We start from the raw sequence: 26,790 nt of genomic DNA, 5'->3' as shown, positions 1-26,790 counted from the left end.
TACAGAGAAAATCGACATCATACACTAAACTCTTATAAGGAAAGATTCTATATAGAATGTTATGAGTTTTTCTGTCAGACGCTTCATATAGAACGTTTTAGTGGGGTTCCACTATGGGATCGTTTTAACTACATTTTATGAACATTTTAATTACATTTTACAATTACCGCAAGTAAACATACTTTATCGCTAGAAAAAAATAAATAGCCCATTAAACTCGAAACTATTATGCAATCATTCAAGACATTCTCCTTAAATACAACCTTTTTGGCATAAAGGGTTATTTAATATTGAGTCAAGAACCCTATGGTTCCATATAGATCCTTTTCTGCCAAGAGTACAATACTTTCTAGACGTTCCGAACATTGCTAGGAGAAGCGAGGCAAATGAAAACAATCTGTTCTAAAATCGGCTCAATATCGAACATGTCCGATATCCTCCAATTGGATGGAAGCATATAGTATAAAAAAAATAAAAATTCATAGTCTGTGCCCATCATACACTACGTGACTGGCCAAAATAGCAGGATGAAATTTTTTTTATTGAGTAGTCCAGCCTTATTGGAGTACAGGCCTATGGAACTCCTGATCAGGTATGAAAACAGGTAACACATTTGGTTTAGGCATCAACTAATTAATAATTTTGCAGTAGTTAACCAGTAGTTTTTAACTTAACCAAGGACCAACTGCAAGGTTTTATATATTATTATATATTAATAGTAGTATATAATATATAGGGTGTGTGTGTATGTTCACTACTCACTGCTCCTAATGTGTGTGCACTAACATGGATGGGTTAAATGCAGACTGCAAATTCCAAGTTTGAATAGCCATCCTTGGCCTTCACTACATCATTAAAACTGTTTATTAAATGTCCAGATATTTCACTAGGTTTTTAGGAAAAACAATCGCATGCATAGGTTTAAGAACAACAGTGTCTTTATTAAAATAATCTGTTTAACATTTACATTTATTTCACATTATGACAAGATGTTGCAAACGAGCTGCCAAACTGTTAAAAAAAAACATGCTACATAGAAAATACACAGTACAATGAGCACAAATAAATAAAGCACTAACAAATTCAACAAACAAAAGCAATTAAAGCTTAATTTAATTACACTAAAAACGGGTAAAATAAATGTTTCCACCTTATTTTCACAATAAATGTTCAGATCAGACCAGTTTAAACTTCTGTGAGTTATACTGTACCTATCTGATGCCATATGTAACATCTGTATAATACACAAAGAGTACAAAATATACAATATTGGGTAATGCATTATTATAAATGAGACAAAAGGTCAGCTAAAACAGATAGACAATAAAACTTGTTTAAAAAAAAGTGTTTGATTTTCTAAAAGAAACTAGTGCGAGAAAAGGCAACCAAAAGTATGACAAACTTAGTCTAGAAGTTTCTTTCGGCTGTAAGTCTTACTAAGTGTCCTTCGCCTTTTCGGCTGGCAAAGGGGAGAGAAATCCAGTTCAGCCTTTGATGCTGTTGGGAGAAAGTATAAATTATTATACTATTATTAACATAAATGCTTAAAATAAGTAAAACCAGATCTAATATTTTCCTCAATTGTGACAGGACTTCTTTATTTTTGGCTATTTTGCTACTTTTATTCAGAAGATAGTTGAGATTAAGAAAAATCTTGATCCAGATTTGAACTTTTGTCACTTGAACGAACACTAAAGCTCAATGTGTTGATGCATACGCAATAAGCTAACGCAATAAGCTAAAGCAAATACAAATTGAGCTGAAACAAAGTTCCAGTTGACCAAACAAATGCAGTGATCAGGCAGTAAGGCATCTACTATGGCTCAGGATCATAGCTCTAAATATACCTTCATTGTCTTACCATTAAATTGTGATGATTCATTGATTACAGCTGATTTCTTGTATAACAGAGGTGACTGAGTGAGAGCGAAGATTCCGCTCGCAGACACAGGTTTCTTTGCTTTAGGGGTGTCCACTGCAAGACATTCAAACGACAACGTTTACAGACAAGTTACGGAAACACAAGGAACATGCTATAAACTGCACCCAAGTTTTACTGTACCTTTTATGCTCTTCCATGCAAACTGTTCAGACTTCGTAGGGTCTCCAGCATCACACTCTTGAACCACAGTCTCGGTCCAGTCCATGCCTTCTGGTGAGCACTGATGGTCCCTCACCTGGCTTGATCTCAAACCCAGTTTCCTTTGACTGACTGGGGTGCTCAGCGACTCCTTGAGTTCTTCCACCCCCTGAATATGGAAAACCCCTTCAAGTTCTGGGTCCTCCAATACCCCAGGCTTTTCCAGGAGAGGAACCCCTTTGATGACCTGCTCTCTGCTCCCGCAAGTCTCGATTCGAGCCCTTTTCTTGCGAGGCCAACTATTGAGGTTCTCTGGGGTTGACCATCCTCTGCTTTGAGGAGATGGAGTCAGTGGGGACGCCAAAGGGGATTGGCTACTTGCCGGATACCGTGTGGGAGTGATCGACTGACATATGTATGTCTGTACACCCTTCCCAGGCGTACCTTTGGCAGGGGTTCCTCGACTGCAGAGTGATGGAGATAAGCAGCCAGGATGTCTAGAACACTGCGCAAGAGGGCTGTCAACTTGTGGCGCCTTCACATTTGACATGTTACGGTGCACAAAATGTGAGGCCATGCCTTTTGTTGCATTACTAGGTGCATCACCTGCATTGAAAGATTCGGTCCGTCTTAACTTGAGTTTAGGCAGACCTGACGCCTGCATTTCCATCTCCACTTCATAAGTAAGTGGTTGTGGAGTGGACTTCTTTCCACATGCAGGAGTTCGCCTTGTTCTTGGGGTGGAAATCTTTGGTGTTCCCGAGGGATATCCAAGACGTGCTTCCGCTTCTCGTTGGCGCCGGTCTGGAGTTTGACGGAAGACATAGCTTCGACTCGCTGCTGTTGCGGACGGGGTGGCTTGTTTGCCTTCAAATTCAAAAACCTCTGAGGATCTAGAGGGTTTCCTTGAGAAAGCGATGTTCATCTTAATTCCCCCTATGAGCTGGGTCTTCACCACTGAGGCCTCTGATATATCAATGCTTTCATCATCTGTGGTAACGCTGAATTCAGAGCAATCAAACTGCAGGGAGTCAGAAGATGATGCCTCTTCCGTTTTTCCATGGTTGGTTTCAATTTGCACAATTATTTTATTCTCCTGTGGATATATTCCTACATTATTGATAGATGAACTTCTTTGTTGGCTGCCACCTGATCCAGAAGGACCAAGGGCTGGTGATGCACTTAATTTTGCTACAGCCAAAGACAGACCTTTAAAGAGAGAAGGGCTAGTACCTGCAATGGGCCGAGACTTGTTAGAAGGCGACAAGGACACTTTAATAGGTGTCCTATCGGAGCGAGTGCATATCCTGTGTGCTGGGCTGGGGCTTTTTATGGGCGTTTTTAAATTTGGTTTTAATGGTGAAACGCAAAAAGGAAATGGTCTGGAATCAGACTGTTGTGAGTCAACAGAGGCGAACTGATCAGACTCTTCAGTAATGTTGCAAGGTAAGCTCAGTGTTCTTCTCATCTTTCCTAATCTTGACTGAGATGTTTCAAGATCAAGATTTCCAGGAATTTCAAGTGTCCTAGGCATCATTCCAGGAGATGCCTTAGATTTCCTTTGGGGCACCTTGTCAGGTGTCTTGAAAACTGTTCTTTCCTCTGGGCTGCTATTCTTGCCAGGTGTAATCAGCCTTGGTGAGTATCTTTTTGTAAACATCGGAGACTCCGGCACATTATTTGGGTTTTCTGACAGGTGTTTACGTGGAGATGGAGACCATGTCACATTCTTTTTTGGCGTTCTACCGCTTGGGCTCCTCAGCCAAGCGCCATTTGGAGAAACACAATTCAAGAGGCTTTTCATTGGAGTTTTGAGTATCCCCTTCAGTGGACTTTTCTTAGGTGTCTCCATCCCCAAATTCTTCGCAACAGGTGAGCAAAAGGGGGTCCCTCGCAGAATCATCCCATTCTCCCCAACTGTCTGGCTTGGAGTTCTTGGGGACCGAGGGGTTCTACACCCAGCTGCAGATCCTAGTGGATCAGATCTTAACTTCTGTGGAGTTTTGTTATGACTCTGAAAAAAAATGGATCTTATTAATGCAAAGGAGATGACAGGACTTGCTCCTTTGGTATTCCATGTTATTATAATCAACTGCAAAACAAAAGGGATATTACCTCAAAAACGGCAGAGCTAAGTGACAACACTTTGCTGCCATGATCTTCTGAAGAGGATGCTGTAGTGTGCCGTAGGCGACCAGGGGACTGGGTAGCACCAAAAAGAAGCCGAACTGGTGACCTAACAGAACTGACATCGAATCCACCTGCAAAATAGAGACAAGGCTACTTTGAGGCAATGTGTAGTTTTTGAACATGGTGTTAAGGTGTATACTGTGGCATTCTCAGAGGAAGCATTTTATGTCCAGTAGCTTAATGACGTGTGGTCTATTTTTAGTGTCACTAAATCACTTTCACCATTTCCTGCTCACCTTTGCCCTCAGAGGGGCAGACTTGAGAAGAGGATATGGCACGGTCCAGGTTTCGTGAACGTGGCTGTGAGCTTGAATAGAACACGCTGGAATGTCTCCTGGTAAGGCTTTTAATTCTTGGGCTCCTCCTCAAATCTAAGAACAAATGGTTTATTAGAGCACCTTCTATTAATAAGTGGTCCCTCTGTTTGACATTGTGGCAAAATCTTAAGACACCAACCAGCAGCAGGTTTGACAGGAGACTCCTCAATAATGCACACATCAGATTCTCCAGATCTCCTGTGACCAAGAGGGAAATAGAAACACAGGAGGTTTAAATTCTAAACTGGATGCTTCCTATACAAATGACAGGTAACACTGAACAAATATAGTGACAATTTAAAAATAATTGTAAGTCTTAGGACTCACCTGCCAGTCCTTTGCCGGTGAAGTAAGCGATTGGACACCTGCTTATGCGCTGGTGTCTCAGACACTTTCTTTGTCAGAAGAGTGTGCCGTTCTGAAATTCAAAGGTTTTAAGATTCAAGTTCACACACTACAGTGTTGATTTATGAAACAATCTCTCACTATAACAAAAAATAATTACCATTATCTTCCATATTTGAACGCTTGCGTTTCTTGAGTCCTTCTACTGCTGACACGGACTGGCTTCTTGGCATTTTGGATGATTTTGAGGGCGATACAGTCACTTGGTTGAAGAGATTTCTCCTTACCTTTGTTACCTCTGTGAACAAAAAAAGTTACAACAGATCACAACAACTTTTTAAGTAGCTCGACCATAGGACAGCATGAAGACTAAAATGGGATGAGTCAATTACCTTGGACTGCTTGCTTTGGTGGTGGTGGTGGTGGTGGTTCTTCCACTGCAGGTTTTTCTACTGGGAGTTTTGGCTTTGCCTGAAATTCCCCAAATAGGTACTTTAGTATTTTGGTTCTTCCAACTAGGGATGTCAATTTACACAAATTCCCATGAATGATCACCATTTAAATTAATGGTCAATTAATAGAGTATTTGTTAACTTTAATACTGCAAGATGCGTCTACTGCATCGGAATGACAGGGTGTGCAATTGCCACTCAAAACACCAGCATCCTCACCTGAATGAAAAGCTTTTTTACTCTAAATAATAGGATAGTATAGGATTGTGAAATTAATCTATGTGATTTAAGATCATTTGATAAAATGATCACAGCGAATATATAAGGAGAGAGAGAGAGAGAGAGAGAGATTGATTGGCTTAAACGTGTGTAAATTATCTGCTTCAAAAACGGCAATGTTACTACCTCCATACTGAGAAATACTGACTTCCATACTTTATTCATACTGCCTCAATAATTAATGTAAAGGTTTTATTTGCTTTATTTTATTTGCAGTCACAGAAAACCACTCAACGCAAAGAATATTCAAAGATACTGTGCATTCTTGTATCATGTATTGCATTTTACACATTATTCCATATCCATTTTGAGCCAGTGAATGTAAAACCTGGTGTACTTACAAGGAACAGGTCAGAAAATAATACCATAAAAGCAATGGGGAAAAGAAAACTCACCAGGCGTGTGGACTTTCTTGGCATTTCTATCTGTCGAAGTGCTTGAGGAGCCTCAGTCATGCTTTTGTGGCGTGTGATCATGTTCTGTCTGCAAAAACGAGAGAAATCAGGTTATATGTCCACTTAGATACAAAGCACTTGAAATAATTACACATTTTCTATGACAATCACCTCCTCTTCTTAGCAGAGCGATTGCGGAGTTCCTCCAGATAATCTCCAATACTGGATACGTTGCTCTGTGTGGCAGAGAAAGGTGAGGAACTCACAGACACACTGTCTTTAGCCAAAGACTCATCACTGAAGAAATCAGAAGGCAGGACGGCAATGAGCGCCTCGGGCAACTGAGTTCCTAAACTGTGGTACACGTCTGCCAGGACCTTAGGGATGCTGTTCAGGTACCTGGGAGATACCATATCAGAGATCACATCTCATGAATTGCATTCAATTAGCATTTTCATTAAAATTCCTGAATCGCTGATACGATAACTTACACGGGCAGGACTTCATCCTGCATAAACTTGGATAAGTAGACAGCATCTTTACTCCGGGAGATAATCCGGAACATATCAGCCACCTTAATTTAACATGAAAGGAAAAGAAAATCAATCAAGATATTTCACTACAAACCACATAAGATTTCTGCATGTAAGTCCATAATGACTTTGATGCATAGTTAAACTATAGGTTATGACATTTGAGGTTTTTAAAGGTTTATTGTCTCCTTACATCCTCCACTCTTTGTTCAACAACCTCCTCGTCGTCTTGTTGTTCTGGTTGTCTGCACAACTCAAGTCTAAGAACTGCTTGCAGCTGGCATCTGTATAAAGAATAATGTTTTGAAGTCAGAAATCTATTACCTTGACATTATCAACATGAAGGTATGTTTCAAGATTACTGTTCTGTCATCTGGACATTGATTTGGTTTTTGTCTGAATACTTACTCCCTGATTTTACTTTCTTCATCTGAAGAATTTCCATAAAGCTGACGAATAGACTGACAGGATTTCAATAGATGATTCTGGACCAAATCCAAGAATGATACCTGCTGAGAAATGTTTAAATGTACGGTTAAATGAATTTTTTTATAAAAAGCCCCTTTTTCTCATGAAGTTCATTACTGTCTTTGCCAAACAAACAACAACATTTCAGTTACACATTTCCTGAATGATTGCATGACTTTGGTCTTCACCAAACTAGCATAACCAATAAACCACCATATGGTACCAACATACCAACAACATACAACTCTTAGAAGCATTTATATATTAACATTTATTTTGAAAACATTTTCAGCACAGGTAGTTTAACATTTCAGACTTTAAGTAAATGCAAAATGAACTAAATATAGTAAGAAGGGCACAACAGAGTTCATTATACACATGCACACAGTATATGAAGACCATGTTTTGAAGTTGTCTGCAGCCAGACAACACAGCTGTGTGATTCTGACGCAAGTGTTCCTCTGACTCACCTCCACGTCAGTGTTAGTTTTGATGAACGCCTTTACAAATGAAAGCAAATCCTGGACCTGAGAGGGAACAGACACAGATCTGTTCTCCACAGCTTTCTGATAAGTGAGTCCCAGGTGGGAGAGCAGCTCTTCCTCACTGCTGAAATCTGTATGAGAGACCATGAATATCACCATTAACACTTTATTTACCCAAGTTCGGATGATTATATCCATTTATATATTTATTATATCCATTTATCACCCTGGATTTAAAACCCGCTTTTTATTATCTACTCACACATGAGGCTAGGCTTGGTCCGATCCCCAGAGCATCTCTTGCCCCCTTTTTCAGCCCCTATGGCAGATTTAGCAGAGCTGCTATCAGCCTGAGTCTTTTGAGCTTTCACATTCAAGCGAGCAAAATTCAGCATCTGTAGAGAGCGACTCATGGTCTTCATCTTCTGTCTTACTGGTGTGCACTGTGTACCTCCTGAAAAGAGGAGATTAAGCCATAGATAACAATAATACAAACAGTGAATCTGTCAGTTATTTATTCATGATATCTGTAACAAAAACACTGCAAATATTTTAGGGTTGTACTGTCCTAGTCGATTAGTCGATTAATTGGTCGATACGTTCTGGTTCGACCAAAATTCTGATTGGTCGATTTTCTGCCGCGTTTATTTCATCAGTTTTGTCGCGCTGAGGCGCGCTCATTTCATCAGGTGGAAAGCACTAACTGCTAATGGGGGTGTTTTCAGAGTACCCTTGTTTCACTGTAACAGTCTGTCTTCAAAACACCCCCCTTGTTTTCACCTTTTTTGGATTAGCCCAACCCAAGAGAGAGCGTCGAGCATAGAAGGTTTGATGCTGAATATTATTTATTTAATTGTGAGAGCGTTTAATAGTCAGTCCTCTTCTAACATGTCAACAACAAAGAAATCGACAGTGTGGCAGCATTTTGTTAAAATTGATAACAGGAAAAAGGTCGAATGCAAAATTTGCAAGCAACAGTTTTCCACAGCTCGACGACAAACATGACATATCATCTAAAAGTGGTAAGCTCATTTGTCTGCGTTAGCTTGCCCTGTCTGTTTTGAGTAGGCTATATGAACATATCAGAATTTGCATATTTCAATGTTTTAGTGTGATAACCTAACTTTTTTATTTTTTATTTGGAGCCTAATGCGCAATTGCGCTGTGCTGTTGGTTGTGTTAGTTTTGAGCCTAGGATGCTTTATTTTTCAGTTATGCACTTTATTTCGTTTCTGCTCTTGATCTGGTTTGTTTAATAAATATTCTTTTTTTATTAAAGTGGACGTGCCTTTTGTGTTTATTAAGAGTAAAAGCTTTAGTTAATAGTCTATTCGTGTCTCAGCTGCGAAGCTGAGCTCATGTTCAGCCTCGCTCGGTGCGAGGACAAGCACGGTGAAATGATAGTGTCTGACAGTTATAACTTATTATTATAACATATGACAAAAATAATTGTCTAAATTATGTTGCATATTCCTCAACAGTTCTTGTGATGATATCACTAGTTGACAACATAGTACTATTTTCAGAAATCATAAGCTATGATATTGCGCAGGTGCACGTGATGCAGCGCTGACAGACTCAAGTGTCAGACTCATTTCAGTGCAAAATAATTAGGTCAAAAACGATTTAATATACTGCAAATAGCCTACTAGTTGTTTATGTTTATTTATAATTCATTTAGGCGGACAACAAGGCTACCAAGTACTGCGCACAGTGCGCATGTAATTAATTTAACGTTTTTTTTTTCTAACGTCATTTTTAGTCGATTTTTAGTCGAAAATTTCAGGACTTCAGTCGACCAAGATTTTCTTTGGTTGAGTACAGCCCTAAAATATTTAGTAAATACTCAATGTATCAATCCCCTCATCATGCACAATTGGTACGTACTTTTTTTGGACCTCAGGTTGCCACTGGATCCAGCTGTGTTGCTCTGATAGAGCTCTGAGAGACTGCTGGTGATCTCCTGCTGAGTATCTGAGTACTCCTCTCCCTGCTCCTCTACCTCAGGAGCTGCATGCAGGAGCCTGTACATGTAAAACAGATCTTTTAGTACTAGAATAAAAATAGACCATGAAAGAAAACAATTTTAAATGGGGCATGTGATGAATTTTAACGTTTTCCATTTCCTTTAGTGTGTATCATATGACCCCTTTCATGCCATATCAGCAGTTGAGGCTTTTTTTCATGGCAAGAGCTGTGTTACATAGGAGATGTATAAATACAATTAAATAAACCAAACAAAATACAATAAAATAGAAAAGTACAACAGATTAAAATGACACAAGATGTTTTACATTTTTTCAAAAAGACCTTAAGAGATCTTACTAATATTATATATAAAATAAAATGTTTTAAAAGAGTGAAAGATTCCAAACCTCATTGATTCCATTAAGTTGCAGCTGATTCCTGATTGGTCAGACAGAGGAAACCAACCCTCTACCACCCCATTTCTCCTTGAACAAGACCCTTGCTTGAGCTCTTGATCGGCCCAGTCAGGAACTAACGGCATCTTCACTTGATCTGGAAACCGCAAGAACATTATTTTAAAAATAGGCTCAAAACCTTATGCACACTGCACAAAAAAAAACAAATACTTAAGATAAAACAAACACCTGAGCAATCCTCATCCTCCATGATGTCATACATGACATTGAGAACACTGCTGACAACATCAGGTAAGTCACTGGAAATGTCTGTAGTGTCCAAGGAAACGATGTCTGCGGGCAGGAGCCGGTCTTCCTGAGTAACCAGAGGCTGAAGCACAGTGAGCTGAGCCGTGCAAGAGGAGAGCACCGACAGCACCGCTGAACACAACACACCTCCTTCACTCACTTCTGCTAGCTGTGTAAATACAGTCAAAAGATATTATTCTCAAAATTTGTGCATTTTATGCTAACATCACCTGTCATGGACCATAAACTGCTCTTGCATTTCTTTACACAACTTAAACACGCACAGATTCGAATATAAAGCAAAAGGCCACAACATCCTATTACATTGAGTGCTTAAAATAACATGCATCCTAAAATAATAATCCTAAAATAGCATGTATATTATACCATACTTATTTATTTATATACTTAGCTAAGATTACACTTTTAAAATAAACCAGTTATCCCATAAGCAAAAATGTTTTATTAGTCTAACTGTAGTTGTACAGGAATGTATATTTTATCATATATTATACAGCACTACATGTGACTCCCAATCATATTTCATAGCTGGAACCCGTCCCCTTTTTCAGCTGCGCTGGTTCCAGAAGCATTTTTTTTCATTCATTTTTCCCATAGGGATTTTGAAATAGTCTTTGTAAGAGTTATAAGCCATGAACCAAGCCAATCAGCTACGAGGTGAATCACAACACTACAAACACTGGTTTGAAGCAAAAAAGGTTTTGAAAATCAGACAAAAGGTAAAAGTCTGTGTACATAACGGCTTTACCGAGGGAAAGAACTACAATCCCATGAAGCAGCATAATCGAATAAAAACGATGGAGATATATAAAACTATTTACAAATGTTGATTATATGTATAAAACAATATATTTTACGTTTATTGCCAAAAATGCATATATATATACAAACATTTCAGTATTTTGAGAGCTTAGAGAGATCGACTCGATTACGTCATTTGCAATGCTTCATGGGACTGGGCAGAGCTAAAGAGCTATTTTGGAGCATCTTGCTTGTTTCTACTCTCTGAATTTTCTGTACAGCATCATGGGTAATATTTACCAGGAATTCCACTGTTAAACATGATTATTGTAAAAAATAATGCAGGCTGACGGCTTCAGCAGAAGAAAATATCATGGATTAACAACATCGTATCTCTTTAAAGGTTTATAAGTTATCGTTCAAAATCAATTTCCTTATGAAAAAAAAAAAGAATGGAGTTTTTACTTATGGAATCAGACTGTTGCACTCTATAATAAAAACAGCACAAAAGATTAGGTAATTTTACCATGACAGATCCTCCAGTGGACAGCTCCTTTAAGTGCTGAAACGCCTCCTGTCCCAGTTCAGCATCTGGGCACTGAAGTATCCAGCTCTCTGAGGCTGGATGTGAGAGGGAGATGGCGTCAAAGTCCTGCAGGACACCTCTGAGAATCACATCCACAGGAACACGCAGAAACCTCTGCCTGCATGATACCGGCTCCAGCGTCACGTTAAAGGAACGCCTGTTTCCATCTGCCACAAAAAGATTCAAAGAAGTTATTAATTAATTACAACTAATAATAAAATTATTAAGTAAATAAAAATGCACCAGTGACATCATATTTACCCGCAATCCAGGAAAGCGATCCACTTAAAGGAGGAAACACTTGTTGGTGCATTCTTTCAGAAAACTGAAGATAGCCATTGATGAAATCTATAGGAAAGGCATCTAGTCCCAAAGCCAGTGAATGGCTTACACCGGGATGCTTGTCCATCGGTGGCAAACCAGGAGACAGCATGGGCACCACCCGTCCACCAACCTGAAGGAGAAGCTCTGCTAATGTGTCTGTGCCAGTGTAGTCCTCCACCAAATGATGAGCCTGGTTAAAAAAAAACATACTGTAGTCAAAAACACTGAAATAAACACTTTTTCTAAACTTTATAAGAGAACCACTTACCTTCAATATACCCGAATCAGCCCAATGAAGCACAACTTTGCGTTGCATTAGCATATCTATGAGACCTTTGGGCAGCACCTGCTCATGTATGTCTCTATGATGTCTACTGTCAACGCTACGGATGGACAGGTAGTCATCCAACTCTGCTTTGGACCATGGACATTCAGATATGACAAAAAGGACATTTCTGTCAAGGCTTAACGTGTCATAGTCCTGCAGAGGGATATTTCTGCCATTTCGACTGGACCTTCTTGGTCTCAGTGTCACCTTGGTGGGAGATGTGAGATCAGGTCTATCCCACTGGAAGTCTAGGAGGATCTCTTTCAAGGCATTTTGGACACAACTAGCCGGGCTGGGTTTCAGTTTATGTGACCTTTCCCGACTTCTGGGTGACTTTCTTTCTAGGCTGAATTTGACAAGCAGCTCCTCTTCGAAATCACTGAACACCTTCTCCTGGAGTTCCTTGAAATCAGATCCTCTGCTTATAAGTGTTGCACTTTTCACATTCCTTGAATGGAAGAATTTATACCCCCATCGCACTTTTTCCAGTCCATATTTGTGTCCCAAACTGAGCAGGACTCTCAGTATCCAGTGTTTGAGGTGGTTTTGATAGGCACTAGTCGTGCTGTTGATCCCCTCTTGTCGATAATCCACATCGATGGCAAAAACAACATTCTGAGAGGCCATTACTGCACTCAAAAGGCAGTCATGCACAATATTATCGCAAATGCTACACGTTCAGAACTCGATTAGATAGAGAAAACAGAGGCGAAACCAGTCTTTTAAAATGTCAATAAACTCATTTGAACGTTAAACGAGCAACATCTCACGAGCAGCTGGTGCGAACGAACACACACGTAACGTTACGTTATTTTTCTCAACACGAGTCATGATTCATGTCGCTGTTGAGCAAAAACAACCCAAAACTGTTTATAATGAACTACGTCTATCTAATAAACGGTTAAAAATAACGGAAAATATATAAAAACAGCATTGTGAAAGTATTGTTTTGTTAAACTTGTTGGTTTCCGTTAGCCATCGTTTTTCTTCTCTGCCTTAAACTCTTCGCGCTCCAGAATTCGTTGACTGTCATTGGCTGGAGCAAAACGAACTTTAACAACGTCATTGATTCCTCTTTGTGTGATAGGTCCAGAGAGCTCCATCGGTAAAAAATACAAAGACGTCAATCGTTTCTCGCTCCGTGATTGGTTCACTGTCAAGTCAATAAAGAGAGCTTCTTCTCGTGCGTAGTATGCAGTGCGTTTTCATGTGTTACTGGCATCTACTGGACAGAAGTCAAAGTTGAAAAGTGATTCAAATTTGAGTTTTGTTTTATTGTAATATTCAACAATATGAGCATCTGAACAGTGCCAAAGAAAAAAACTTATGAGCAGGAATACCACAGAAAATTAGTTTAGTGTTATAAACTAATATAATGTGTGTAACTAATATTGTGGTTTGTATGTGCTTATTAATATATTGTTTTTTTTGGTTATATTGTTTATTATATAAAACAAAAATAGCTGTAGGGGAAATAATAATAATAATTACCACTGATTACCAATTACCACCAATTTTGCTATAGTTTTGTATATTTGGCAATTATTGTATGTATAAAATTATATTAATGAAGTACTTTGAAATTGGTGCAAAAAGTGAACAGTTGGATCAACTTAAAAAAAATACTTCAATTGGTAACACCTAAAGAAATTAAGTTTTCTCAACTTAAATTATCACGTTTGATCGTGAAAAACGTGATAATTTAAGTTGAGAAAACTTAATTTCTTTAGGTGTTACCAATTGAAGTAATTTTTTTAAGTTGATCCAACTGTTCACTTTTTACAGTGCACATTAGGACTCAACCAATACACAATTTCATGTTTTATTCAAAATACTGCTTTTATTTCCACTTTTACAGTTTGTATGTCACATGAAAATAAGAGTAAAAAGAGTATGAGTAAGATGAGTAAAAATAAAAGAGTAAAATATATTAATATTAGTAAAAGATATTGACCTCGAGGTCAGTGGCCTACTCATGGTGTGTGGCCATGTTACTTTTAGCTAAATATGGTGAGTTGACGGCAGATTTTTTTATATGAACAGTATTCAAAGGGGTCTCCTTTACAATATATTTCTCAGAAATGAGTTTCCCTCAGCAGCCAATCAAATGATTGTATACTCAGGATGCAGAACCCATTTATGGATTGAGTTGAAGTTCTTATGTTTTTTATCTTTGGATGATCAAGACATTTGGCCACTTAGTTTGTTGCCTGGACAGCATTAGTCATTGGGTCTGTTGAGGATAAAAACATAAAAGAGAACAAATTGTGCCGTCTAATGGCTCTTTGGCCCAGACACTGTTTAAAAAACATATAACAAAGGAATGTTGTTGCTTTTAATGTTTCTCCATCCACAAAGCCAAAAGTGACAGGACACCGCTTTGCAATCCAAAAACCTTTTTATCTTTAATACAGCTTAGTATAAACTTTAATAACTAGCTTAAATGTTCATTAGAATTTAGATGAATCAGGTCAGGGATTCTAGATTTGATGATTTTCATTGTGCACTGAATTTCCCCCCTGCAGAATATAACTTACAGGATAAAGGGCAGGATAAAATTAGAAAAGATTTTACATAGCAAGCCATTGGAGAATAGATGCGTTTACTTTGGCAAATACACAAATCTCCATAGGTTATCTCTGCGTCATAACACAAAATGAAAATGTCAGCAGAGCATTTAAAAGACGGACCAGATACGTTCCCAGTAATAATCACAGAAACAAGATGATTTCTGATCAACATTTTCAACATTTCAACAAATGTCAGAAACTTGACCGCATCGAAAACCTCCGTGCATCTATCCAGAGCAGAATTAGACAGCTGTTTATATGGTAAAGATGAAGTGGAGCACCATATATCACGCACACAGTATCGATCCATTTATTTCCCCTGACACATATATTAATAATTCTTTGCATGGCATCAATTGCCAAACGCCTCATTGATGGTTTGAGGAAATGAGAGTGTGTAAATAGGTTACCCTCTGCTCATTCAGTATCCTTGTCAGGCCAAAGAGAGAAACAGACAGACATTGGGAGAACAAGGGCAACATGGTGCTTCCAGTTATGTGCTTTTGGTTCTGACCCAAAGCCCAAAGGGTTCTGCTTCGTGGTGAATGAGAATGTAGGTCAGGGATTCAGCAAACAAATGCTTTTGCAGACAGAACCCAGACAGCCTTGAACAGGCAACAGGAGAATGAGAAGCGAAAGTCAGGTGAATAAGCAATGAAACGCATTCAAATGAATTTAAAAGACCTCTTATTTGTACCATTTTCCCCAAATCTGACTTTTGATCTTCTGTCAAGTGCCATGTGGTGAAGATGGATCTAAGAGTTTCCAAAAAAGGGAAAAATAGGCCTGCCTCATTTTCTGAGCATTTAATCTTTTTTGCCCATCAGCCCAACTTGTCAAAAGCAATCCATTTCTCTTAATGGATTTCCCTAAATGGAAATCTCCTTCAGCATTTATTATTATTATTTTTTTAAAAGTTGTTTTAAGTTACCAGCTGCTGCCAGCGTTTTTGATAATTTTCACAAAAATTTCATGGCCACCAGAATTGTGAATATCTGTATATGCAAAATATCAAAAGAAAGATCAGAGCCTCTGTTTTTTTTTTTTTTTTTTAAAGGCATGCTATGCTAGATTTGTACCTTAATATAACAGCTTTGAAATCATTTAGATGGTAAACAAACTCGTAGTAGGGCGAATCATCCCGATAGCAAATCGGGGGGCGGTGGGACGCTGGCAAAACCAGCAATGCAGGTTTGAGAGGTGGCGCCCCGCCAAATCTCGCGAGAATCACGACTTTCTTTACGGCACGACGTCACATACATCAACAACATATGAAGCAGCCTCTATGGAAGACACTATAGCGCGCGTTTCAGACATGAATCATGGCAGAGTCGACGAAGAAAACGAAGAAAGCGCGGTCGGAAAAGTGCAAAGACGGCTCTGCGTGAGTGGTATTTATGACAGTAACGTTAAATACAAGTACTCCACAGCGACTCTAGGGGTCGCTGTTTGAGAAAAACGGAAACTGCATAGTGTGCCTTTAAGGTTTTATTCTAGCTTCATGCATTCTTTTTTATCAACACTTGAATGTGAAAATTTCATAAAGAAAGTAAAAATTTCTAACAAAAAGCTGAGAAAACTGTGGGGGTTTTCCCCCAAAGACTACAACGTGCATAAGCAATACTTTTATCGCTGGTTTCTGCTCCTTTTTTTGCCTATGTTTTGATCAGGAGGTTCAGTACTCTTTCAGAAGATGCTTAATAGCACCCCCTACCGTATTACAGTGAAAACACGGAAGGCCGGAAAATTCCGTCAATGGCAGGGAAGTGTTGTCTCATTAATGACGGAAAAGTCTGTCAATGGCGGGGAGCGTTGTCTCATTAATGACGTTAAATTTCGCCAATGGCAGGGAAGCGTTGTCTCATTAATGACGGAAAAGTCTGTCAATGGCAGGGAAGCGTTGTCTCATTAATGACGGAAAAGTCTGTCAATGGCAGGGAGCGTTGTCTCATTAATGGCGGAAAAGTCTGTCAATGGCGGGGAAGCGTTATTTCATAAATTACGGAATGTTCAGTCAATGGCGGGAAAGCGTTATCCATAAACGACAGAAAAGTCTGTCAATGGCGGGGAGCGTTGTCTCATTAATGATGGAAAAGTCTGTCAATGCCAGGGAAGCGTTGTCTCATTAATGACGGAAAAGTCTGTCAATGGCAGGGAAGCGTTGTCTCATTAATGACGGAAAAGTCTGTCAATGGCGGGGAGCGTTGTCTCATTAATGACGGAAAAGTCTGTCAATGGCGGGGAGCGTTGTCTCATTAATGACGGAAAAGTCTGTCAATGGCGGGGAGCGTTGTCTCATTAATGACGTTAAATTTCGCCAATGCCAGGGAAGCGTTGTCTCATTAATGACGGAAAAGTCTGTCAATGGCGGGGAGCGTTGTCTCATTAATGGCGGAAAAGTCTGTCAATGGCGGGGAAGCGTTATTTCATAAATTACGGAATGTTCAGTCAATAGCGGGAAAGCGTTATCCATAAACGACGGAAAAGTCTGTCAATGGCGGGGAGCGTTGTCTCATTAATGACGGAAAAGTCTGTCAATGGCGGGGAGCGTTGTCTCATTAATGACGGAAAAGTCTGTCAATGGCGGGGAGCGTTGTCTCATTAATGACGGAAATGTCTGTCAATGGCAGGGAAGCCTTGTCTCATTAATGACGGAAAAGTCTGTCAATGGCGGGGAGCGTTGTCTCATTAATGACGGAAATGTCTGTCAATGGCGGGGAGCGTTGTCTCATTAATGACGGAAATGTCTGTCAATGGCAGGGAAGCCTTGTCTCATTAATGACGGAAAAGTCTGTCAATGGCGGGGAGCGTTGTCTCATTAATGACGGAAAAGTCTGTCAATGGCAGGGAGCGTTGTCTCATTAATGGCGGAAAAGTCTGTCAATGGCGGGGAGCGTTATTTCATAAATTACGGAATGTTCAGTCAATGGCGGGAAAGCGTTATCCATAAACGACGGAAAAGTCTGTCAATGGCGGGGAAGCCTTGTCTCATTAATGATGGAAAATTCTATCATTGGCGCAGAATGAGTTAATTAACACCGGCCTGTAAACATGAGTCACTGTTTTCCTCTAATGATTCAGTCACGTTTCAGGCCCACTCACTTTTTTATTCTTGCCAGGTCAACAGTGAAATAAACAGTCTATATATAATAGGATGCCATACATATATTTTGTGATTTGAAGATACAAAGGATGCAATGCAAAATACAATTCAATTGTGTTAATTGAATAGGCTTGGAAGGAGTCTTTTAACACTGGTGGTTTCCTTGATGCACTCCATTCTCAGCAATATTTTCATCAGATCTTCATTCGGCAAGGAATAAGGGATAAGAACAATCTGTTATATAACCAAGAACAGTGGGGCCAGTCCAAATGCCTGCTGGGAACATGATGTTTTTAATTAAAGGCTGTTTGTGTTCAGTGCACATTACGTACACGGCAGGGCTCCCGTATTCAGATAGATTTGCAGTGTCATATTTATATTTTAAAGTCCATGAAGTTAAAAAATTACGTTAGTTCTGAAAAGGGTCCGAAAATAAAGCCTAAGAAAGTAATCTATAAAGGGGTGTATTTAGCTTGATGAAAGAAGCAAGCCCTACATAGACTGATTAAGAAAGAGAGAGAGAGAGAGAGAGAGAGAGAGAGAGTGATAGGAGGAGACAAGACAGTCTGGTGGAAATGAACATAAAGTTTGTTTTCACAACAGTTCCAAAACATCATATTTCACAGACTTCACTATCACCATGGCAACCACACTATGCAAAGTAGGTTACTGAGGCGCTTCGCTGCAGAAAGGGGAGATGAACAAGGATATTTCCTCTGAAGAAAAAACAGGTGATTTGTTTATGTTTAAATGTGTTCCCATATCTAGTTTAATATGCAGTGACAACTATATGTTTACACTTAGAATGATTTATCGACACACAAACATTAAAGTCACCATGAAATCAAATGGACAGTTCTTGTTTTTTTACAATATTGTAGCATTTATTATAAATTATTTATCGGTGCACATTATGTTCCCACAAAATCTTTAATCAGAATAACTTCCCCTCCCTCCTCCTCTTCTCTTTTATTATGTGTTTACTGGCTCGAGGGCGGGATCAACCTGTCACTCACATGAGATCGACCAAAAGCAAAACACAACCACCAATCAATTCCAGATGGACAAAATCAAGTCATGCCCTATACATGCCGTTTCACTTGAATAAATGTCACAATACTATAGCAACTTCCATTTTAATGCCGACTTTATGCATCTTAACATAATCGTGCAATACAGCATGTTTTGCGTAGTAGAGCAACATTCTTAGTTATTCTGTCCATGTATACATACCACAAAGTGTAATAGTTACATATTTTAAGCATTAAATGTTCAAAGTCTACTTCAGTTTTGACGTGAACGCTTAATGTATGTGTAGAGTCGAATGTATAGCCTTTCAAAACATACTTGATTTGATGGCGTGCGCGGACACAGGAACTTCACACGCGCACACTAGAAAGTTTCATTCTTGTACAGTGTCTGTGCAGATGGAAGATGCGATGGTCTTGTCTTCCCTATTGTGACGTATATATGAGTGAAACAGCTTCTCAAACAAGAAAAAATGTAGGGCGAGACTTAATTTTGTCTATTGGGAATTGACTGGATGGTTGTGGTTTGCTATTGGTCGATCTCATGTGAGTGACAGGTTGACCCCGCCCTCACACCAGTAAACACATCATCAGAGAAGAGAAGACGCTGCAAGAGGGAGGGGAAGTTATTTTAATTAAAGATTATGAGGGCACATGATTTTTTTTTAAAAAGTGCATGGATAAATCATTTATAGTAAATACGTCATAAAACAATGTGAGTTTGGAGGTGGGGTTATATGTTTGTCTGACCAATAGCAGAAGGGGGTGTTAAAGGGGAACCTGTATGAAAACAGTCAGTATTTTTTCACATCTATTGTGAAATTATACACTTCACATTTAATTTTAATAATATTCAACTGAAACGTTGCCTACCAAGTCAGAAAGCAGATGAAGAATTAGTCTGACACAGTGGGTCAAAGGGTAATCCCTCAAACATAAATAAACTCAGTCACACCATTTTGTGTCAAGCACAGTCTTTCACAACACTGCAGAATCCCCAGTTGGATGGAGAGGCAAGATTTCCTATAATGTAACTAGATCAGAAGGCAAGTCATGAGATGCTATTTTTACATGCCATCTGTATTGGCTGATAGAAATCAGACGTTGAGGAGGGGAGTTCAGATAGAGACTGATGAAATGTGGTTGTGTAATGTGAATGTGGATACATGCTGTCATCTGAGATAATAGGTGATCATTATTATGAGAAACCATAATAGTTCATTATAGTATGTAATGAAGAGTCATAAACAGACTTCACAACACCTTTCATTTTCTTTTAACCCCTTTTACTCTCACTTTATGCTTTAGCATTTGGATCTGTCAGAGGACAACCCCAATGTTTATTTTTATATTCTAAGTATGAAACCAATTAAGAAAATAATGAGATAAAGATAAAAGTACAAATGCTTATTTTGCTAATCATAGTGACATTATAATTTAGTTTTAAGTCATTTTCTCACTTTTTTTAGTATTCATACTTTTTAGCCACACTTTAGTCTTATATTTTTTCCACTTTTTTTCCTCACTTTTATTTTTTATAATTTCATATTTTTCATAAAAGTTTCTGTATACAATTGATTGGCTGATCTCTAAATGTTTAAACAGCACAACAAGAGACAAGGAATTCAATGTTATAAAGTTTATTTATATAACTATGAAAGAAAGTATGAAACAAATTAACAAATATAATAGTCAAATTGAAGTATAAAGGCTTTTTTTCTCTTACATACAGTGATAGTGACTTTACAAGTCCACAGTGTCAACAGAACAATTCTCTAAAAATCACTATGTTATAACAAAATAATCTGCGAATAAATATAAGATACATTTGAAAAGTACAATAATTTGCTCCTCGTCGAGTTCATTAGTAAGTTCACCATTCTGGCAGACTTGGACATCAGGGTTTAAAACCTTGTCTGAATGCGGATTATTTTCTGTAAAAATACATCTCAGTATCTCTGTTGTACCTCTTTTAGTTTGTTCAGCAATGAATTATAACCAAATGTGACAAATGTGTCTACATCCTGCCCAGCAGTGGAGGACCCATTCGACTGTGCAACCTTTAGCAGGCACAAGGGATATGAATAACATCAGTCTATTAAAATGAAATCGGAATCATGTTTCTTGTCAAGTCCATTACAGATGAAACCTCACCGGTCCTCGAGTCTCGTACGATAAAAAAAGGAATTTGCGTAAGCGTTTATGTGGTTTCTGAAATCTTCCAATGTGCTACAACTTTGCTCTTGCAGAGGTACACAATTATTGTGCCAGCGTTACTCGACTGGAATCTGCACGTTTAAGATGCGTATCATAACTACTATAGATTAACAGATGTGAATGAGGAATTTAACAGGAAGATATGTGCGAAATGCATTGAATTCCAGTCCTGTCCTCCTTCCTCTCTTCTCATTGCGCCGAGTCTGAGTCGCTGGAGTCCAGACTAGCCTGTGCAGACTCGGTGCGGCAGCTCTGTGTGGATCCCGCGTGGTGCAAGGTCTGTGTGCTTCTCCTGAGACTCTCCAGCGACTGAAGGAAGGACCGTCTGGCCCGTTCTTCCTCCATAGGTGAAGCCCCTTCCTCCTCCACTTCGGCGATCTCTGCAAAAGTCACCGGCTGGGTCTTGAAGCGGGCGTCTCGGGGCCGCCGGGGACGGTTTCGGCCCCGAGCCAGACACTTGGGGACCGGTAGCTGCTGGGGAAACTCCTCCATGGCCGATGCCAAGACGTGTGCGGGTAGAACGGCGAATCCCACCGTCTCCATCGGACGGGAAGCCATGTATCTGGATGGCAAGGGCTGGCCGTTCGTCTTCTGAGATGATAGGAGAGCCTTGCAATTCTCCAGGTTTCCCTGTGGTGAAGGTTTTAAAGCAGCTTTCTCTTTTCCCTGTATCCTTCTTGACAGAAGGTGACGCTAACAAACAGCTTGAGACTTCCAGAAGACACTCGAGGTGAATATCGGTTCACTCTGTCTGTATCTCTGTCGTTTCTGAGCGTGCCACTGACAGGGATGAACCAGCTCGGGCTTTTATATGCTTCACTCCCCTAACGCTCTGGCTCCGCCCCCCCACTGAGAACAGTCATGGTTCCGGCTGCCATACCAGTCCCTCCAAATCAGATCCTTGAAATAAATGCCAGCTAGAGAGGGAGTTGGGAAAGAAGAGGTGGGAGGGGCAGGAGAGAAGAGGATATGTGCAGATCTAACAGAGGGAATCAGAAAAGGGGGAAATAAACCAATGGCCAGGAGCAGAAAAATAGGGAGTGAGAGGACATGGGCAAAGAAGAGAGGAACAAAAGCTTTGGAGAAATCTATACATCATACTATACAAATACATATGGGGATCAAACTCACATCGAAATAAAAAGTAATTTTGCGTAAAGAAAATTAAGCTGTTTAGGACATTACAACTATTTGGATTGCAATACTGCTTTAATTAAAATGAAACACATTTTTCCTTGAAATTCTCATTAGTGTACTATGTCTGGTCTTTTTGTCTCCAATTGCCAATATTCTCAATTAATTATTGTTATACTGTTAAAAATTGTTTTAATTAATTTAATTTAATTTAAAAATTTGCCCCAAAATTTTATCCAGTTCCAAAACTACTGCCATGATATATACTTTACAATAAAAATAATTCTCTTTATTTTACTGTTCTGAGAATAATTTTTAGCTAATAAACATAATTGTCATGAAAATGAAATGCAAAAAATCCTGGAAAACAGGCTACATTTTATGCATAATAATACTTTTTTATTTTTATATTTTTATTGTATTTATTATTATTATATTTTTAATACAAATTATTTTGATGTGACTTTTTGTGAAATTCACTTGTACAAGTAAAATAATGATATAAATACAATTTAAAAATAGAAAACAGAATATAAAATAGAATATATCATTATATATATATATATATTTTTTTTTTTTTTTTTTCTTTTTTTTTTCTTTAATGGTTTAATATTACATTTGTTTTATTATAATTACATATATTTCTATAGAATTGTTTTTACTTAAACAGGTGAATCTCACATCTAGAATACATATAACTAAAGGAAATTGAATGATGAAGCCATTGCTAGTCGGCCAGATAAGGACAAGGACATGGAGGGATGATGATGACTATCTATGAACTATTTTTCTCCTTTACTAGAGGTGTCGTGAGCTCAGCGACATGCACACGGCAAGAATCTCACCTAGCAGTGCCACGACCATGATCTCACCACCATAATGAGTTTCACCAACTCTCACTTTACTCTTACTCAGTCTCTTCATTTGCCATTCAGATCTGTCATTAACCCTCAAATCGTCCATGTCAGGTATGTCTGATGAACCCTGAGACATTTTGAGAGCCATGTGTGAAATTATAGGGGCTGGATATTGTGACGTAACACACAGTGGCAGTTCCCATTTGTCATGAACCCTGAGGATGACCCATTAAAAGCAAAACAGGAAACCCTAACGGTGCCATCTCACCCTCTCCATCACACTCCCACTCGTCCCATATTTCAGACGTCAAGGGGTTACCGTAAAGTCTACTCTAAGTAACGTCTATTTTGGGCAGAGAGTCACTCAGACACTTGCAGACAGGCACGTTCATCCACCCACAAGGGTATTATCAATCAGGTGACATCATATAATGATGTCAAGGACAACTACACAAACCACGTGTTGTAGGAACGCCTTATCAAGTTGATTAATAGCTTGTTTCTGGACTAAGCAGTACAACATGCAGAAGAGATGTACTTGACAGCAACGAGGGTTAAATCACACGTGCTATACCCTCTTTATGTACTATGAATCTAAACAATACCATAAAAACAATCAAGAAATACAATGGTCTCCATCTATGAAAAACAGTGATGTGCCAGTCAAAGAGATGAGAGATGTTTTAGCCATAACCCTCTATACCTGCATGATCAGCAACAGCTGCTGGTATTTTGAACACTTTAAATAAATACAGCACGGGACAGCTGGGTAATCCTCAACAAACTTAACAGTAGACAGGATTTTAGGAGCCTCTCTTCAACCTCAAGATCGAACCCCTTGCCGATGTTACAGAACCAATGTTACAGAAGCAAGCAAATGATTTACAAATCAACAGTCTCATGACTCGTTTTGTCAAACTGGTGCTAAATCTAAATCTTAATTGTACGTTTTTACACTTGTTTTAGTTTATGATTACAGTTGCTTACCTTTTTTATTACAAATTGTATGTTTTCCTACGAATCACATTGCATGAATATATGTACCAAATTTATACTTACTTACGTTTTCTTGTGATATTGGATTATTCTAATTTTCTCATTCTAATTATTTTACATTTTTAAAATGTCTTTAATTCCATAGTTTTTTATTAGGGTTTCAAGCGCGTAGGCCTATTGTAATTGTTAGAATTTCCAAGGATCAGCATTGTCCCCTAAAAGTGATCGGGCAGACCAAACCGTAAGTCATAGAGACTTGAAACTTTGAGGGATGGTAGTACTCACCCCATCTACAACGTCATCAAGGCTCGTCCCAATCGGCCTAACGGTGGCGCTACAGCGATCAAAAGTACTTAATGGCTAATAACTCAACCATTCGTCGCAGACTCAAGTGTCTTATATCATTGGAATCCAATTAGCTCAAGGCGAAATATTTTTTTTTGCGAACTAGTCCTAGTTTTTAGGCTCAACTTCGATAAAAAGCTATAAACCATATATTTCCTAGGTAAATTGTCTGTTTTGGCTGTAAATGGTCTTTTCCATCTATGATCTAGGTGGTTACAGACTTGCTAAATAAAACAGAATACCTTTTTGCATGTAAAGGCCTTAAAGCGCTTGAACCCCATAAATAACTTCTTGCAGCTAACTTAACATATTTTGTTAATTAAGTATATTTAAATTAAATTAGTTTTTTTGTATTTTTATTTTCTTTAAAAAAAAAGTTAGACAAAGCAAGAAGATCTGAGTCTGAAGATTACATTTTTGGTTTGGTGTAAAAAGACCTGGAAAAGTCATGTTAATTTATAAAATCTTAAAATGATTTTATCGGGTAGAAATCGGTATATGTAAGTAAAAAAATAAATAATTAAATCACAAAAAACTGGAAGAGTCATGTAAATTCATTGGTAATAAAAAGTGTAAACCCACAAGAAAATTCGGTTATTTAAACAATTCTAATTTTCACTTTAATTTTAGTAAAAAAAATTTGATTTACCTTATTTAAATATTGTGAGGGGCCTTGGAGTCTAAAAGGTTGAGAACCACTGGCCTTACTGACGGGGTTGAGGGGGTATATAAGACAAAAAAGGAAAACAGGTTTATAGAACACAAAAAGTATTAACATTTTTTACATATCAATATCATTTTCTAGATCAAACTGGACACACATTGAACCATTACATTAAATGATAACATTCAGCAACAAAGCAAAAAATATATCCCCAAAACAATAAATCCCCATGCTGGCTCAGGGCCACTGCGGCTTGATTCAGTTTGTGTCTGTGTTTATAAGGAGCATGAACAAATTTGTTGTCACATTAAGAGGTCTGTCTGTTAACATAATTAAAAAAAAAAGGTGAAAATACCACCGAGCCACTTTATTTTCCATGGACTTGGCCTCATTACAGGGGACGAAAAGCCATATATTTATAGCACAACATGGACACATTCCCATGTAGGCCACTCGCTCGACATAACATCCAAAATTAGCAGAGGCAACATACTGACTTCTCCATCACGGACCAAAACATTTCACTCCTGTAATGGATAGCACATAAACATAAGTTAAATATTACCTCAACAGGTTATTTATAACCATCTCAAACATGTCAGTATATTTGAGGATGAGAAGTATAAAACTATGTATGCTAAGTATGCTAGAACTTTGATTACTTGAAATGAGATACTATTTTTGTCTAAATTAATAATAAAAAAAAAAAACTAAAAACCAAAGTCAAATTGTTTTAAATGCTAATTTATGCATCACACCATTATAATGTACAGTATGAAAAATGGATAATAATTTTGAGATTTGAGAGTCTTATAAATGTTATAATAGAGTGTTAGATGACGGCAAAGGTAATCTAAATGTAAAAATAGAGAAAATGAGCATGAACAATTAAATATCCATTCAGATACTGATAAATCTGATAACTGATATGGTACCGATATATTGAGCATGCCCAGATGTAAACAGTCAGAAATTAGATATACGTCAAGCAAGATAACATCAGGGCCTAAAAATGGATTCCTAGATATGCCTCCACAAAGCAATATTTAGTCCATCTCTTCCTGTAAGTAATGAAACAAATGACAATTAATTAGCTCTGTTGCACTCTGCATTGTGGAAGTAAACATAATCCTTATCTAAATGGTGGTGAGTGCAATGTACTCGGAAAGGATGTTGTTTTTGTTCCAGAGTTCTGCTGGGAAAAGGAGGAGTTTTCCCCTAAGACAGAGGGAGTCCTGGGTCTTAGTATTGGTGGGAATGAAAAGACAGGCCTTGACTTCAACAGACACAACACTGCTCAAGTCTAATGGATTTGTGCCGTCGCCGCACATGTTGCTGTTAGCCTTATGCGTCTAGACTCGTGATGCAGCTCTCTGATCTGAGAATTAGGAGGAGTGGGAATGTGTCTTCATGAAGCTCAAGCACAGGTCAGCCAAGCGAGACAAAAAGTTGTGTACTTTGTAAGTAGTCATTCAACAGATGCTTCAATCCAAAGCCACTTTAAGCTTGTTTGTTGCTCATGTCAACTCTAATCTCTTATTGAAAAGAAACAACTTCCACCCCGTTGGTTCCAAGTCTAACTCGTATGACAAAGAGGGGACGGGAGGCATGGTTTGAATGACTCTGATGTAACATGACAGCAGACCCTTGCGGTTGGACA

The 26,790-nt window shown here is 38.5% G+C and overlaps 2 protein-coding genes across 3 annotated transcripts; both read right to left on the bottom strand.

Moving 5' to 3' along the window:
• Positions 1-923: 923 nt before the first annotated feature.
• ticrr (TopBP1-interacting, checkpoint, and replication regulator) lies at positions 924-13,237 on the bottom strand. Of its 2 annotated transcripts, none has more exons than XM_084095906.1 (22): positions 12,157-13,237; positions 11,826-12,078; positions 11,505-11,731; positions 10,157-10,385; positions 9,920-10,064; positions 9,432-9,568; positions 7,807-7,998; positions 7,530-7,675; positions 7,000-7,100; positions 6,785-6,875; positions 6,550-6,632; positions 6,230-6,457; positions 6,059-6,146; positions 5,325-5,403; positions 5,093-5,230; positions 4,915-5,005; positions 4,727-4,785; positions 4,507-4,641; positions 4,196-4,341; positions 2,063-4,094; positions 1,862-1,975; positions 924-1,497 (listed from the first exon to the last, which is right to left on the bottom strand). In XM_084095906.1, the coding sequence occupies exons 1-22, from the start codon at positions 12,841-12,843 to the stop codon at positions 1,403-1,405; spliced, it is 5,496 nt and encodes a 1,831-aa protein (XP_083952032.1). In that variant the 5' UTR covers positions 12,844-13,237; the 3' UTR covers positions 924-1,402. The 2 variants fall into 2 exon arrangements, with proteins under 2 accessions (XP_083952032.1, XP_083952031.1); XM_084095905.1 differs by having other exon boundaries at positions 7,000-7,103; positions 12,157-13,220.
• A 7,304-nt stretch (positions 13,238-20,541) lies between these two features.
• cUnh11orf96 (chromosome Un C11orf96 homolog) lies at positions 20,542-22,226 on the bottom strand. The gene has a single exon (XM_084095070.1). It carries the CDS (start codon positions 21,690-21,692, stop codon positions 21,324-21,326), a length of 369 nt encoding a protein of 122 aa, XP_083951196.1. The 5' UTR covers positions 21,693-22,226; the 3' UTR covers positions 20,542-21,323.
• Positions 22,227-26,790: the final 4,564 nt, after the last annotated feature.

The sequence above is a fragment of the Abramis brama genome (assembly GCF_963993115.1).
Source record: "Abramis brama genome assembly, chromosome: 20".
Classification (NCBI taxonomy): domain Eukaryota; kingdom Metazoa; phylum Chordata; class Actinopteri; order Cypriniformes; family Leuciscidae; genus Abramis; species Abramis brama.
Note: the sequence above shows the minus strand (reverse complement) of the source record. Positions and strands in the feature narration are given on the sequence as shown.

Bases quoted from the DNA above. Each gene is read 5' to 3' on its own strand.
- ticrr (XM_084095905.1), bottom strand. From the start codon at position 12,843: ATGGCCTCTCAGAATGTTGTTTTTGCCATCGATGTGGATTATCGACAA. The intron at 12,079-12,156 runs GTAAGTGGTTCT...TTTTTTAACCAG, and splicing joins CTGATTCGGGTATATTGAAG to GCTCATCATTTGGTGGAGGA. The intron at 11,732-11,825 runs GTAAATATGATG...TTTTTGTGGCAG, and splicing joins ATCGCTTTCCTGGATTGCGG to ATGGAAACAGGCGTTCCTTT.
- cUnh11orf96 (XM_084095070.1), bottom strand. From the start codon at position 21,692: ATGGCTTCCCGTCCGATGGAGACGGTGGGATTCGCCGTTCTACCCGCA.